This window comes from Parasteatoda tepidariorum, chromosome 10, assembly GCF_043381705.1.
Source record: "Parasteatoda tepidariorum isolate YZ-2023 chromosome 10, CAS_Ptep_4.0, whole genome shotgun sequence".
NCBI lineage: Eukaryota > Metazoa > Arthropoda > Arachnida > Araneae > Theridiidae > Parasteatoda > Parasteatoda tepidariorum.
This window is the reverse complement of record NC_092213.1, coordinates 7,371,934-7,388,298: the sequence shown is the minus strand read 5'-3', so window position 1 is coordinate 7,388,298 and position 16,365 is coordinate 7,371,934. Positions and strand designations below refer to the sequence as shown.

The following is a 16,365-nucleotide window of genomic DNA, read 5'->3' as shown; positions in this document are numbered from 1 at the left end:
TTAGTGAAATGATAAATTATAAATCATTTATTACCTTGATTTCTTAATATGTAGTTGGCAACACGATGAGGTCCTCTGAGAAAATGAATACTGTTGGTTTTGGAACACGGTCGTTTGAGTGTTCTTTTCTTCTGAATCTTGGCATAGCCTAGAAAAAATACGCCACTTTTAAAAATATTAACAATGCAAGGATTGAGATACAGTGTTTTTAACTTTTATAGTTTAGTGTTAAAAAACAAAAATGAAAAAAAAAAATTCAGAAGAACGAGTTAATGCTATATGATCTTTAACAAACTCCATTTATTGAATATTTTCAATTAAAAAATAATTGCAGGATTTCGTTTCGAACTACTTAGACCGAAAATTAATCTTAAGTTTTAATTAAAAATTGCAGAATTTAGTCACAAATATCTCCGATACCTTGAATTTTAGCTGAAAAGAAAGATAGGAGCAGCTTCATTAATATGTGCGAATTCCACAGATAACAGCTGAAGTTAAATTACCGATTGAAAAATAAATCAAACATCGTTTGAAAACGATTTATTCAATTAAAGCAGCAGACAGTTTTACAACTCAACTCTACGATTGGAACATAACTTTTGGTTATCGTCTAATTAAATTGATTTGGTTACCATAAAACACATCTAGTTTTGTAATCATCGAGAGCCATCAACTGAAATTTTTATGACCCTCAAGAAGCGTCCCCTCCCGAATAGTCCAGAAAATGCAATTAAGCAAAATGTAATCGCGAAAGGTTAATGGTTGGTTTGACCCCGTCTTGTAACCGAGGAGGCGGTTCTACAAATTTATTCCAAGTAATGTGTATGTCGTTTCTAATGATAGGAGGTAAGAAATAAATCATAAGGACAGGAATAATGACATTAAAAAAATAGATGAAAGATTGGTACCAAGGATTTGCAGATTGCAAACCTATGAAGATTTTGACATATTTGCTTACAGGGAAGATCTTAATTATGATAACAGAAATCGGAACTAATCGCGACATTGTAGTGACAGAGTATTAGCCGGTTGAATGCATTTTTAAAATCCAATCTGGTTTTAAATCGTTTTAACCGAGACTTAATTAGAACAGTTCATTCCAAACTGTAGCCAAAAGACATAAAAAACGACTAAGTTTTGGAAGACAATTTCCTTCGAATAAAATATGAAATAATAATTGTAATAAATAATATAAATATTTATGTGATTACATTTAAAAAATTTGTTAAACTAATAGTTTATTTTCAAGACTTCATCAGCTTCTCAATAGTATCATTCTTAAAACTTTTGAAAGGATTCATTTTTAAAATAAAATATATTTTTAACGGCAGAAATTTCTTTTTTAATAAAATTGTAATGAAATTCCAATTTCTCCTATTAAGATTCCAGCATATGCTTTATTATACTAAAATTAAAGAACAAATTTCAAATGAAAAAAGGATGCCATTTTTTGGAATACAATTTTATAAGTTTGAATTTTAAATGCTTGTTTTCGAATTAACTAAATAAAAAATACATTTAAACTATTGTATATTGCTAGTAAATGTAACATAATCTGAAAGTTGAATATTAATTGATTGAATAAGTACTGAATATTTCAGTTGGTTAAAACTTTTTCATTTTAAAAATATTATTTTAAGTTTTTTTTCCCCCTCTTTGTATGGCTTTACAAAACACAATTGTCTATGTAAATATATATTTCTGTTCACCCTCGTTGTCCGTATATTTTAATTATAATGAGAAAAATAAGAAATTTAATTCAAGTAACCATTGATAGTTTCATAAATAATATATCTTGTATAACTATTGAGTTTAGTAGATTTTGTACCGTAAATAAATATGCAAAAAATCATTTTTTATATAACCTGATAAAAAACTTCATTCGTTTCAAAAATATAAAAATAAGAAATAACAGTTGACATGTTTCAAGCGCTTCAAAAATAGGCGCCCATTGTCAAGACCTAGCAGACGCGAATGAGAAGAAACAAGTGATTTCAAAGATTAAAAGTTTAATTAACAACGAAATATGGAAAAATGAAGGTGGTAGGTAGGTACTTTATTTACGTCGCACTAGAGCTGCACAATGGGCTATTGGCGACGGTCTACGAAACATGCTTTCGGATGTCCGAAGATATGCCGTTGTAATTTGTACTTGACGGGATAAGTTAACTCGAAATAGAATGGAAAGGACAGTTGATGATGGAATTGAAAAGTTTTAACAACCAATCAGGCACGAGATACCCCCACAACGTCACTAGCAAATAACCCATTGGCACATTGATTAAATATTTTCAAAATTAGTAATAATTCAATCATTAATTATTTAAAAAATAATTAGTACAATTTTATTCATTCAATATTTTTAAAATAATTAATAGTCCTTTCTAGATTAATAAATTCACAATTGGGTATAATATAAAAAAAACACAACTACTTCCACTTAGTAGGAATGACATTTACCATGACGCAATGCTAAATTCTATGCCACTATCCACATAAATCAATTATTTATCAAAAATCGAATATCAATTACTTTTCTTTATAATGCAATAAAATCTGGCGAGCAGCTATTTAAACGATCAAACACTTCGTTTGTTTATTTGTGGCTTGAAGTTAGGCTCGCAGAAAATGCAGTTCATGGGTTAAATTTAGTAGGAATAACACAACCTGTGACGTAGGCTATAGTATACCCAATTATCTAGTGGATTTTATTAATTAAGTCTCGGGGTTCCGCCAAAGGATAATAGATCATTTAGTGTTCCGTAGCCGGAAAAAATAAGGAACCGCTGGCCTCAAGCTAAAAAAATAATAAGACTATTTCGACAACTCTAAATAAAAACCTCTTGTAGGACAATCAGAAACGTTTTATTGCACTTCATAAAAATAAAAAAAACTCTTGAAATCACACCCAGGCATCCTTGAGAACTTACCATCAACCAATCAGATCAGGCACCACGGATAGGGTAATAATTTCTTCATAAATTAATGGTGGAAAAAAAGAAGAAATAAATTCTATTTATTTTGCCGTCGCCTCCTTACCCTTTCCGATTAGTTACTGTCTGCTCCTAATTTACATAAAAGGAGCAACAAGGCATTGCCTCGCAATCTGTCAAGTCGTAAAAATTTACCAGTGATTCCCTCCGAAAGAAAAACATCTCATTGGCTGACTCAACTTCCATACATCATTAAGATGCAAAAAGACAAAAAAAAAAAGTTTTAAATGTCTGCTTCACCTTATTATTCGTCATGCGAGACCATCTGTTGTTTTCTTTGTGGTCTCTTGTTTTTCTTTTTCTTTTTGCAGGGATGCATAAAAGGAGTTCGGTTACAGTGTGTTATGCAAATTTCCAAACAAAGCTAGACGAAAATCCTATGGAATTCAGAAATATCAGTTTACAAAGTTTATATCCGACTCCACTGGCGGTCATTTTAGTAGAAATTTAGGACGTTAAAGCCCTTCCTCTCTGAAAGCATCTTGTGAGTTGGGGGGGGGGGCTGTCACTCGCCCTTTATTATCATTACTATCCGGGTCCGAATTATCTGAAATGGTAATCAAGAATTCGAATATGCAATTTTACCTTCATAATTCGAATTGTTTTAAAGTTAAAATAAAATGTTTAAAAATTTTTACCTCTAAATAATTCCTCTCATTTCACGATATTTTTTTTTATTTTGTTCGCTGTGACATTTGGTCAGTAATTGGGACATATATTTTTTCTACGGGGTGGGGGGGGGGAGAGTAAGGGAAGATTTGGTGGCAATTTGCACCAAGGTAATGTTAAAGTTTGTTCGAAATAGAGACGTTTATTTATTTATTTTTCAAATTTAGAAACAATAAAATTATCTATTTTTTTAAAAATTTTAAATTTCATCACTCAAATAATGAGCAAAAAAGTGTAATCTTAGAAAGGGCTGTGTCTCATAATCTATAAAATGTGGGGGGGGGGGGCTTCCGGTCCCTGATTCCTCTTTCGTCAGAACTAAACTATCGAAGGGGTGAAAACAGGGAGGGGAAATTTCTAAATATGTTTTTAATCCTTTTTCATTTTCACAAATAAACTGATGATGGACACTGACTCCATTTGGCACTATCTTTCGTGCTGACGCAAAATATCCTCAGTGGCAGACGGATCATGGGTTTCAGTCCACTGTTAATTGATCCAGGAGATCCTTTTAGAGAGGGTTCAAAATTGGAAATTTGGTAGTTTTTGGTTGAAAATTGGTAGTCGTAAACCTAAAATTGGGTCGGCTATTAAACGACGGTTATAAAATATTTTATCTTGAAAGTAAAATTGGTATAAATTTTTTTTTCTTTTCTTTTGTTCGCAGAAAATGAGAGCTAGAAAATACTGGATTCTTTAATAATCGTTGATACAAAAATTGGTGAATTCTTCTTAATATCGAATCAAAAGTCATTAATTTCTTACACAGAATTTAAAAACTGATCAATTCTTTTTTTCTTTTATTATGTATTCAATCGATTATTTATAACAAAAATGGATAGAGTAATTTCTCAAAATAAATTCAATATTCTCTTATTAGGAAGCATCGGAATATTATTGAATTTTTTTTTAAAAAAAAAGAGAATTATGATAGTTGAAACCTACAATGCCAAATACCTCTCCCAATCAAAAATATAACTTTCCCGCTAAAAAATATTTTCTAAACTAACGACGACATAAGATAAAGAGATTTGATATTGCATGCAATTACACGATCATGCTCGTGCATAATCCTCTGCACAAGTTAACAATCTGAATAAATATGAAGGCGATAGATCCAGAAATACAGCTGCAGTTAGGCACGACCTTATTCAAGGACGACCTAGAAACGGTTGAAATAGAATAAGAATTTTAAGCATCCCGATTTTCAGATGAAAATAAATTACATTATATTAAAAGAACATTTTTATTACATTTACTATACTCCATTGCAAGGTACAGAATTTAAGTACTCATCCGCGACGGTACCGTTTTATTTCGTTATCAAATTATACAAATATGCTTTCAAAACAATGTAAAAGCTTCAAAATTTTAAACACGTTTATCAGAAATTTAATTCGCACTATCGATTACGATTAACATCACAGAATTATTAGAAAAAGGACTTTCATAGTCTCACTTGAATTTTATGCTTGGCGTCATATTTCGATAAATAGGAAGAACATTCCTTCTTTTAACAATAAAAACAAAGAAGAAAAAACTATGTGACGTTGAAAGAGAATTTGGATTTAATTGGACCACTAAAATTGCCTCGTCTTATGCTGACATGCCCTTAACAAATCAAATGCGAGATCAGGAGTTTTTACCTTTCTCCAATCGCAGAAGAAAATAGTGTTTACAAGAAACAATATTTGACATTCTTTCATCTTTTTTAATGCGAATAGAAAAACCTATCTTCGTTACGATTTTTAGATATCATTTTTATTAATTCTTGCTAATTTAATAAGTTTTGTTTTCCTGATATACGGTTCCGAGATAAAAATTTCGTCTAAGTGACAAAATTGTATCTTCACTTCTTCAAGGAGTTTTTCCTTCCTTTTTCTCCCCCTCCCTGCCCAGAAAAAAAATTGTGGTGCCTCAGGTACTTAATTCTTTTAATAATCACTTTATCGTGGGCACCATATAGGCGAATTCTTTTCCCCAAGACACAAGAACAGATAGAACAGAGATAAATTACACCCTTGTCTGAAGCGGGATTCAAACCCAGGATGTTTCGGGTACGAGGACAATTCCTTGTCCACTATAAAGACTGTTCATTACTAGCATCATTACTTTATTTACGTTTGTCTAGTCTTCATTTTAATAAATCTCCCACAATGCACTACGATAAGGTTTCGAGTGGAGGCAACATTTTCGTTTTGGGGTAAGTCCTGCATCATTTCATTTAAAAATATTCCTAAATGATAAAAAAGGGGCAATTTTATAAAAAAGGATTCGATATAAAGCAATATTTGTTAGTTCCAAATTTATACTTTAGCAGTTAAATAAAAAAGATGTCATGTCATTTCCTAGATAACAAACGATTCAATAATTGTTATTCCAAACTTTTCGTAAAATTTCCGTTTTTGTGAAATAGTGAAAAATCTACTCATTTAGGGACTTAAAAAAATTGCAAGACCAGTGGTCTCTTAAGACTTTTTGCGAAAATGTGAAAAATATACTTATGTTCTTGTGAATATTCATATATATTTAAGTAAGATTCTATTTTCGTGGGGGGGGGGGGTTTACAAAAAGCATGTTTTTAAAGTGCTTTAGTTTTAAAATTCGGAATTAAAAATATGATTGACCCCTTTTTCAAAAGAAATTTTGTGAATGGTGTGTTTACACGATAAATTATTTTGTGAAAAAGTCTCTTTTAACGATATATTTTGTAAAAAGGGTTAGTTATCAGAATACAAAGCTTTTCTGGACAAGGAAGAATTTTTTAATGCACTTTTTCACACACGAATGTGTGGTCATCATACTAAGCCAAATCAAAAATAATTCAATAAGGTATTCATGACAAATTGCATCCTCAAAATACGGAGGGGAAAAAAAAAACAATATACATTCATTTTAGAAAAAGTAATAGAGGGCGTTAAAGCGATTTAGTTTACAACATCGCTTACAAAAATTAAGTCACAATCCCAATTAAAGCCAAATGGTCTAAAAATGTGTGATCAACACACTTAGCCAAACCAAGAACAATTCAATACGATATTGTTGACAAATTGCATCCTCAAAATACGAAGGGAAAAAAAACAATATTCATACGTTTTAGAAAAAGTAATAGCGGGCGTTGAAGCGATTTAAATAACAACATCGCTTACAAAAACACTCCCAATTAAAGACAAATGGCTTAAAAAAAATCAGAAGATGAGTCAGTACTAACGCCAACGCATCATCTGTACAGCACGCGATATCTGATGATGATGCCACTATGCCAGGTGGACATTAATTGCCAGAGGTTTTACCACTTTTGACTCAACAACCATAATGATCCAAAAAAATAATAATGCATGCAAAGTGAAATACCATCTGCCACATTTATAGATCTTTCCTTAATTTATTCTTCATGGTGTAATAAAACTGTGTACGATTTCAATTTGGACGTGGTGACATTACGTAAGCGAGCATCGTCCCCCTCCAAAATTGGGCAAGATTTATAAGAAGCGATTTTCCGTTTGATAAAAACGCAGCTGCGTAAGGTAATTAAAAATTGAGCACGTGGGTGTTAATGCCATTTCTGCTTTTATTAGCGAATTATGTGTTCCACTTTTACTTATATAAGTATATGAGGAAAGGAATAACAAAAAAAAAATATATAGATTTAGTCTCATTGTCATTGGGCTAACCTTGTGTTGGAAAGATCTAGATTACCACTTCATTCAAAAAAATTTTATTTGAATTAACCCTAATTCGAATACAAGCAAAAGTATACCACCTTCGCGCAAAAGTAAAACACCCTAAGCCACTTTTTTCTTTTTAAAAAGTGGCATTTTTACTTATGTTTTAGACTATTCCGTTTTGCACGTCGAATCAGAATTAAAGATGTCAATTCTCTTGATTATTCCATAAAACAACTTACAACACAGGAAATGATTTATTTTACAGTTCCATTTACAAAAATATAAAATAGTAACTTCATCAGTAAAACTCGAATAAACTCAAAGCCATTTTGTTTCTCCTCCACAAAAAAGGAATAATTTATTTAAAAAAAAAAAAAAAAAAAAAAAAAAAAAAAAAAAAAAAACTTTATTTATAGCAACTTAATTTTATAAACTAGATCAAAGTTAAAATTAAGCAGACGATAATTCTCAGCATAGACTCGCAGTGGTCCCCAACCCTATGCCCGCGGGCACCATGGTGCCCGTCGTTTGGTTTGGGTGCGCCCGCTGCCTGTGCCCAACAATAAAATATTTCAGTTTTCCATATTCCTATTAAATGCTATGCAAATTTTATGCTGTGCAAATACATACTGAAGTACGCTGGCTCAGTAAAGGCAAAGTACTTGATAGAGTTATGCATTTAATTGAAGAAACAAAAAAAATTAACTTGCAGCCAAAAATCAAATATTTTTGGAACTAAGAGATCCTCTTTGGCTANGATGGAACCATGAAGTTGAAAGTTTTTCAGACCTGCTTTTTACTGAAAATTAAAAAAAAAAAACTATTTTAGTAATATTTATTTTAGTTTTCAGAATTTTAAAATCTACATTCAATCGTAACAGTATTTGATTTTAAAATTAGTAGGCTATTTTTAATTGTGTATTCAATCTGCATTTTAATATTCAATATATTTTAGTACGTTTTTTTTTAATATGTGACTTGTTAATTAAATAGTATTAATGAAATTTTACTATGTTATTTTAACAATTCTTTATAAAACTAGATTTAAATTAATCCGTTATATAAAATATTGAAGAGCTAGGACAGTTTTTATTACTAAAAATTTAATTACATTTTTTTTTTCTTCCTTCCAATCCTTGGTTTTTAATTTTCACTTATTTAAAAATGATATATGAAATAGTTTGGAAATTATTATAATTATTTAATCTAGATAGCGGTTATAAACTGATAAATAAATTGTTTCAAGTATTAAGGTTATTCTTTTTTTTAAAAAAAAAAAACGGTTGGTCCCACTAGTGTTGGAAAAAACATGATTTTCTTACCCAGGGGAAAGAATTAGCCTTCTCAGGTCCTAGTATTGTTTCCATTAGGGTTGGCAAGTTTCTTTAACAGTGGAAAAATCAATTCAGGAGAAAAAAGGTAGGTTGATTAATAGGAACATTAAAGTATCATAATCAAATTCATTATAACAAGTAGCAAACTAATTTTTATTATCTAATACAGTTAAGCGACCCGACCAAATTAACGAGCACCAGTCATCATTCACTACACGGGTAGTGTAGTAAATGGTGACTGGTACACGTTAATTTTGAAGGGTCACGAAATCCTCCATGTTCCCATAACAAATTAAACTTCTGGGGGTACTGAATTGAAGATTGATCGTTTTTTGGTTCAGGTCAAAATTATGATTGGTGGATAAATGGATGGATGTGTAAATGGGTCCACCCTATAAAAAACGGGTGTGACAGAAGCCGAATTCTTGACCATAGATCGCACCTTTTCTACCTTAATGGCCGACGACAAAAATACAGTTAAGTATGAATACTCAAACCGACTATTAAATAATATAAAGTTTTTAAAATTCTGTTCAAAACTGAAATAAAATAGTTAATTATTTTTTTAAATAAAAGCACATTTTAAACATCACATCATGCTGATAAAAAAAAAATTTCAGCAGCATTTTACTTATTTAAAGAAGTAACGAACTGAACATGAAATATCAATTTAAAAATAGTGGAAAAAAGTTGTATAGATTTATATTTTTTAAGGAACAAAAAATATTTTTAAAAATTTAAAATATTTTGTGAAGGGTTTGTTAACCTTTTGAGTTCAGACTTTTTCCCTAACATCAGATGTAGGCTTTTCCGGTATATATATAAAAAAAAAAAATAAAAAAAAAAAAACTGGTTTTACTCCATGCTATTGTATAGAAAAATGGTGTGCAGCAGGATAAATTCTGCACAATTATAAAAGCAAGTGCTCAATAGCTTGGAGGGTTAACTTGCTTCAATTGCAGCAATGCGTGCTATCAGAGGTCTGTCCAGACATTTTGTGAAAGGTCCTGTTTTTGTAAAATTGTGAAAAAAGTACTCATAATTTGTGAAAAAAAAATTAATCGTTCAGTCACATTCTTTTAACCAGGGTCCTGCTTTTGTGAATTTGTGCAAATAGGATCCTGTTATTGCAAAAATTGCTAAAACCCTTTTCCAGAAGTTTTTAAATTGTAAATAGATACAAGATTCTGCACAACAATTGCTGCTACTAAATTAGAGATGCGACATACAAATATTTGGTATTTAGCCTATACTGCTCCACACAGAAAATTCATTTCGGACAAATAATGAAAAGAAAATCACTCACATTATTAATAATTTCGATTGACCAATTTTAAATAACACAACTTAGTTATGTATCACTTTTACTGTGTTACGCATTAAGCAAACTTAAGCAATCTTTAAATTTATAATATTTTATTTAAAAAATTGCCAGAAATTAATTTTGATTACATAATTATCTATTAAATAATTTATGAATAATTAAATGATGATAAATCTTGTCTGTTTAGAAGAAAGTTGCGTTAACGAACCCAACTTTCTTCTCAACAAATCCCTGGCTACGTTGTTGTGGTATAAGTAAAAGTTTCAGAACCCTATCAGGAAACAATACCAAGGAAAAGTTAGATGTAAAATTGCATTTTTATAAAAGGCGTGACTCCTACTGCTCTTCATATTTACAAGTAAAAGGTTTGATGCCGACAGGGAAAGACAGTTTTTTTCCCCCTGACATTTTGAATTTCGTTTACCATCTTAAAGTATTATAGTAAAAGATTTTACAAGTTTTGTTTCTACATATACAGGGTTGATGCGGACGAATGAATTAATTTTAAATATTTAAATTTTATGAATTACTACACATTACAATATAAATCAAATAAAATTAAAGAAGGATAAAGACTCATAAAAAATGGCCAGCTTAAGATGAAGAAATATATTTTTGTTGATCAAGGATTGCTAGTCACACGCTTTTTATGAGCAGGGATAATATTTCATCCAACTCGAAAAAACCAGGGTGGGTTTTGTCCAAATTATATTTCATTATTAACAAATCAACTCCAGATGCTAAGTTCATAATAAAATAAAACACATACATTGAATTGAAATATTTATATTTCANCACACGCGTTTTATGAGTAGGGATAATATTTTATCCAACTCGAAAAAACCAGGGTGGGTTTTGTCCAAATTATATTTCATTATTAACAAATCAACTCCAGATGCTAAGTTCATAATAAAATAAAACACATACATTGAATTGAAATATTTATATTTCAATTACTTCTATAGTCTACAGTGCTTTAAAATTTTTAATTTAACCTCTTATAAACACATTGAAATAGAAATTGCCAACAATGCACGTAAGTATTCTCTCAAGTATTTGAAATATTAATGTAATTGAAATTGTTGTTATAGCAAGATACAATATGTAACTTTTTTTTTTTTTAAATCACAATTCAATGAAATGGGAAAATTATTTTTAAAAATATATTTTAAATATTATTTTCCCACACATGTGAGCCTTGTTATATACAGTTTCAAAAGTTTTTTTTTTCTAAATATAGCTAAATAAACAAAAATTAAAATAGAAATAATGGTATTGGTCAATGGAGTATGACTTACTATAAAACTGTAAAGTATAATAAAAATTGATTTAAAAAAATGTCAATTAACTCTGGAAAAAAAAATAATAAATTTTGGAAGAAAAAAATAAATAAATCCCTTAAAAAAAATACAATCCTAAAACAGAAAAAAATCATAAAACTCTACAAAAAAATATTAAAAAAAAACAGTGTTTTGGGGTTTTTAAAAAAAAAATTTCAATTCTGACTAATAATGCTGAAAGCATTGAAAACAATGCAAAAACTTATGAAAATGCTTTCTTCGTGCATTAGTATGTAAAATATAAATAAAATTATGGAACAAGCTTGATTACTAATTAGCTGTCTTGTAACAAAGGAGTCATACATAAAAAATTAGGAAAAAACTTAATACACTTTTTTTTAACTTTTAACATTGTAATATGCTTAGCAGTTACTAGAATTCCAATTATTTATTTGTGATTAACCCTGTATGTTGCTTTAAGCAACAAAAGTTAAAATTTAAAAATATTACTTCGTGAAAGCAATACTGGAATGTTATTCAAAATCAGAATCTCAGAGTTAATAAATAAAAACCTTATTTTTAGGTAACTTTAAGTTTCCAAAACCATTATAAAATAATAAAAAAATCCAAAGCAGATAATATAAAGATAATACAGATACTAACGATTAATTTAAAAAATTAAAAGAGCATCCTTTTATGAGTAATTTGAAAAATAAGCAGAAATAACTAAATACCCATGCAATTGAAATTAAAAAATAATCAGTATTTTGCCTTTAAACTAATCTTAAATACAATGAAGTAATGCTTAGTTTTGGACCAGTTTAATGCATCAATCTAAAAACTATTATCTTAATTTTTTTAACATCGCATAAAAGAATACTGCAACATTTATGAAAAATACAAAATATAATATAATAATTATTTGTATTGAAGTAATTTACATATTTAAAACTAGACTAAGTCAACACTAGACTTAGTCAATACTGTAATAAAAAAACATTAGATTAAGTCAATACTATAAACATAAACATTAGACTAAATGAATACTATAATCATAAACATGCATATAATTAAAATTTCACTACATGACTTCAGGGGCAGAAATGAAGAAATTTAATCACTAATCTGTTTACTTTGCTTAATTTGAATTTTTTATAAAGCTAATTAGGAGGGTTTAGATGAAAAATTACAATACAAAGAATGTGTAATATCATAATTATGAGGAAATACGTTATTTTGTGACAAAAACAGAAACCTAACTATCAAACAGAAAATGAAAAAAAAAACATCCTTTTAAATTGATTACTCCTCCTGGAGATCACTGATAAATATTTTATGGTGGTCCCAGTAAAACTTAAGTGGTCCAAAATGCCACCTTTAGTTTCGAACCTTGGTGATTTAATAATTAAATGCTAAACAAATCAAATAAAAATACTATAGGAATAAGTTGGGAATAAATAGATTATTGAAGTTATAACAGTATTTTTTACAATTCTAAGAACTATGCATGATTTTATACTCAGAATCACTCTTTTAACACAAATTTCCTTAATTAGCTAACATTACAAAAATTAATTTAAAATAAAACATAAAATGTAGAGTCAAATTAATAGTCAAATGATATAATCAAATTGAAAGTTTTATTACTTTAAAGAAAATAAATATATATTTTTCATTTAATATAAAATATTTAGAAACTTTGAAATATATTATTTTAAAAGTTCATGAATCAATTACCTTTAACCACATATTTATTGTGATATTACACATATGCCATTATGCCACTCAATATGATATTCAAAGCACAATTCAAATATTTTTAACAGTGCAGTTTCAAATAACTAGAGAATAAATTTTAAGAAACTATAAGTTATTTTGGGTATACATATTATATAAGTTATTTTTTCTTTAAATCATAAGAAGCTATAATTAATTCTGAGTATATAGATTATGTAAGCTATTTTTTTTTTAAATTATAAGAAGCTATAATTTATTCTCTGTATACATACAAAATACATAAGCTTTTTTTTTTAATGACAGTATTTTTTCATGTTTTTGTCATTAATAATTTTAACCACTCTGATTTGATTTTAGTAATACCAAATGCCATAGGTAAAAAAAAGAAAATTATTAGACAATTTATATTGCAAATAAATTATCATTCATAAAAAATAAATATTTAAAAAAAATTAAAGAGGTTTTTCTTTAAAAAAATCATCGTGAATAAATTAATAATGGAATTGATAATAATTAATAACAAAATAATTAAATTATTCAATGTAAAATAAATCTATAAAAATAATGATACTTTGTTATTTACACTTAACACAATTCTCTTCACTTACATTTCAATAGGATGTTGAATTTCATAAAAAAACACTATTTAATTGTTATCAATTAAAATTAAATTGAAATTTTTATAAACTTATTTAAATTATTAAATATAAAATAAATCTATATAAATAATGAAAATTTGTTAGGGGCAATTTACCACTAACACAATTCTATCCATTTACATTTTAATAGAATATCGAATTTCATTTAAAAATTAACTATTTAATAGTTATTAATTAAGAATAAATAATTAAAATTTTTAAAACCTGCTATTTAAAATAAATATACGCAAAAAATTACTGAATAATTGATGTTTTTATAATACATCAAAATAAAAAATATATTACCTTTTATATGAGTTTGCACCAAATTTTGTCTTCTACGACTGGTATTAGAAAGATTTTCTTGATTGGATGTGGTTGTTAATTTATATTCAACGGTGTCCATTTCTTGAAATGATTGATCAACACGCTCCTTACTGTCCAATTGCGGTACAACACACAAACGCTCATTATGGATAACACTGTTTAAAGATGTGTACCAAACTGGTACATCACAATTTCTTACTTTTTCCCACGCGTACCTTCCTGCCGGTAATGGGGATTCCCTACGAAAATCAAAATTCCAAATTTCAGATGAGCGTTGCACATCTTCATTTTCAATTTCGGAGAGGGAGTCCGTGAGAAATGTTTTGTTCGATTCGTCGTCACAACAACCAAAAAGCTTCCTCCGGACCTTGAGAGTGACATTTGTCGTATCACAGCCGAGCACGTTCAACATCTTCAGAGAAATAATATCGATTTCAGGTTGAATCACAATATTCGGTTCCGTGTGCATTATTATAGAACCGGTAAGATCTTAAAAATAATGTTCAAATACTATTCAAAACAATAACAAAACAGAAGTCATTCAGATAAATTGAAAACGATAATTAAACAACATAATATAGGGAAAACGATAATTGAATTACTAGCACAGCTTTAAAAAACTCAAACGATAGGTCATACGTTTTTCACTTATCCAAGGGGGGGATAATGTGATAAAAGCAAACGATGCTGTCTATAGATGACCTTTATCAAAGAAAAATAACTTGTTAAAGTCCACGTTTTATTGGAGAATGTCAAATGAATAAATAAGCTCCGAATATAAAAAGAATATTTCTTTTTGCCGCCACAATCTTGCAATGATAAAAGCACACACCGCGGGTATGACGAATTGTGACGCAACACACACTATCTTCCAAAAAGCATCGTCACCCCTGAGCGCGCCATTTCTGATGATCCAATCAAAAATTCAATAACTAGTAAACATGCGCTTCATTGGTAGAAACGGTTTGGCGGGAAAATGTGTTTGCCCGCGTAACACGTGGAATTTCGCGCGCATCTGCCTCAAGGACGAAAAAGGAGAAAAAGCAAGTGGAAAACACCATTTCACTTCCTAGTATATGATGAGGTTGCTAGGTTACATTTACTATGAATTTTGGCGAGAAATTCTTTCTTCTTCGCTGAACTCTAAAAAATAAAAAAATGATATTACCATCATTATGTAATAATCAAAATAATGACTTTGAAAAATTGCTTTTTAAAATAAATGCGTAAAGGGATACTTAAGGCAATAGGAAAATTATGCATGTAGAATTTAATGCCAAATGATTCATTATTTTAGATTTATTGATGCGTGATTGGAAAGAATTAAATTGTAGAAATATTTTTAAAAGTTTTTGTTTTATCATATAATACGTTATTTTGAATTGAAGCAATTTCATTTAATTAGCAGATGTAATAAAATAAATTTGTAACAATATCTATGCTATTTAATACGTTTTGAAATTTTTGAAAATTTGTTTTATTCGATGCAACATTATGTAACTGTTAATTAAAGTCATTAAAAATCAATACTAATTTAGTTATAAGCATGCATGTGGTATTGACTTTATAACATGTTGTTGTCGTAATAATGAGCCCATTTCTCGATATCATATGTCTAGGTCAACGGTTACAAACAATGGTATTCCACGGAACTCTAGAGTTCCATGGAAGGCTAACAGAGGTTCCGGGAAGTTCGAATTTTTCTTTCTTTATTTATTTGTTTATTTTTCATCGGCCAACTTTCGCTCTCAACGAAAATGATTTTCCCGAATAAAATGACAATTTTAGGCAGAAATATTTTTGCATATAGCCAGAAACTAAGCAGAGCATCGCTGGATTATCATGGTATCTATCGCAAATTTACTAAGAGAACATTTATCAGGGTCTTTTACTCAAATCGTTCATTCGAATAAACTTTTGAAAGAATAAATTAGCTTATTCGTAAAAAAAAACAATAATTTGTGTTATGATTTAGATTTTTATCTGTAATTATTTATATTTTTATCAGTTGCAGATAGTGGCGTGGGGGCACCTAGAGCGAACAACTCTTCGAATAGATTTATCTGAGAATAAAGAATCAATTATTTTATCTCTGAAGTGGAGTAAAAAACACAATTAAATTAAATTTAAAAAAAAACACCACAATGATGAATGTATTTTCACAAAAATTCTAATCCATGCATGTTTTAAATTCATTTAAATGTATTTCATTCTTTTGAAAAAAATTACTATTTTTATATTCCTAAGTTTTCGTAAATGTAAAGCAAACTTCATTTGTGTCAAAATCACATTTCATTTTTCATACAATATTTTGCTTAACGGTGACTTTAACTAATGAAAAATACTTTTTTTCCTAATAAAAAAATACTAGTGATCGCATTTAAAATTTCTGCGA

The 16,365-nt window shown here is 28.9% G+C and overlaps 1 protein-coding gene across 1 annotated transcript in view; it reads right to left on the bottom strand.

The window, feature by feature from the left end:
• LOC107456087 (uncharacterized) overlaps positions 1-16,365 on the bottom strand; it is a 154,068-nt gene that overhangs the window by 6,021 nt on the left and 131,682 nt on the right. The window contains exons 2-3 of the mRNA XM_071187174.1: positions 13,950-15,113; positions 35-148 (exon numbers count right to left, since the gene is read on the bottom strand). Coding sequence (XP_071043275.1) covers positions 35-148; positions 13,950-14,439 — 604 coding nt within the window. The 5' untranslated portion in view covers positions 14,440-15,113. The remainder of the gene's footprint in view (positions 1-34; positions 149-13,949; positions 15,114-16,365) is intronic.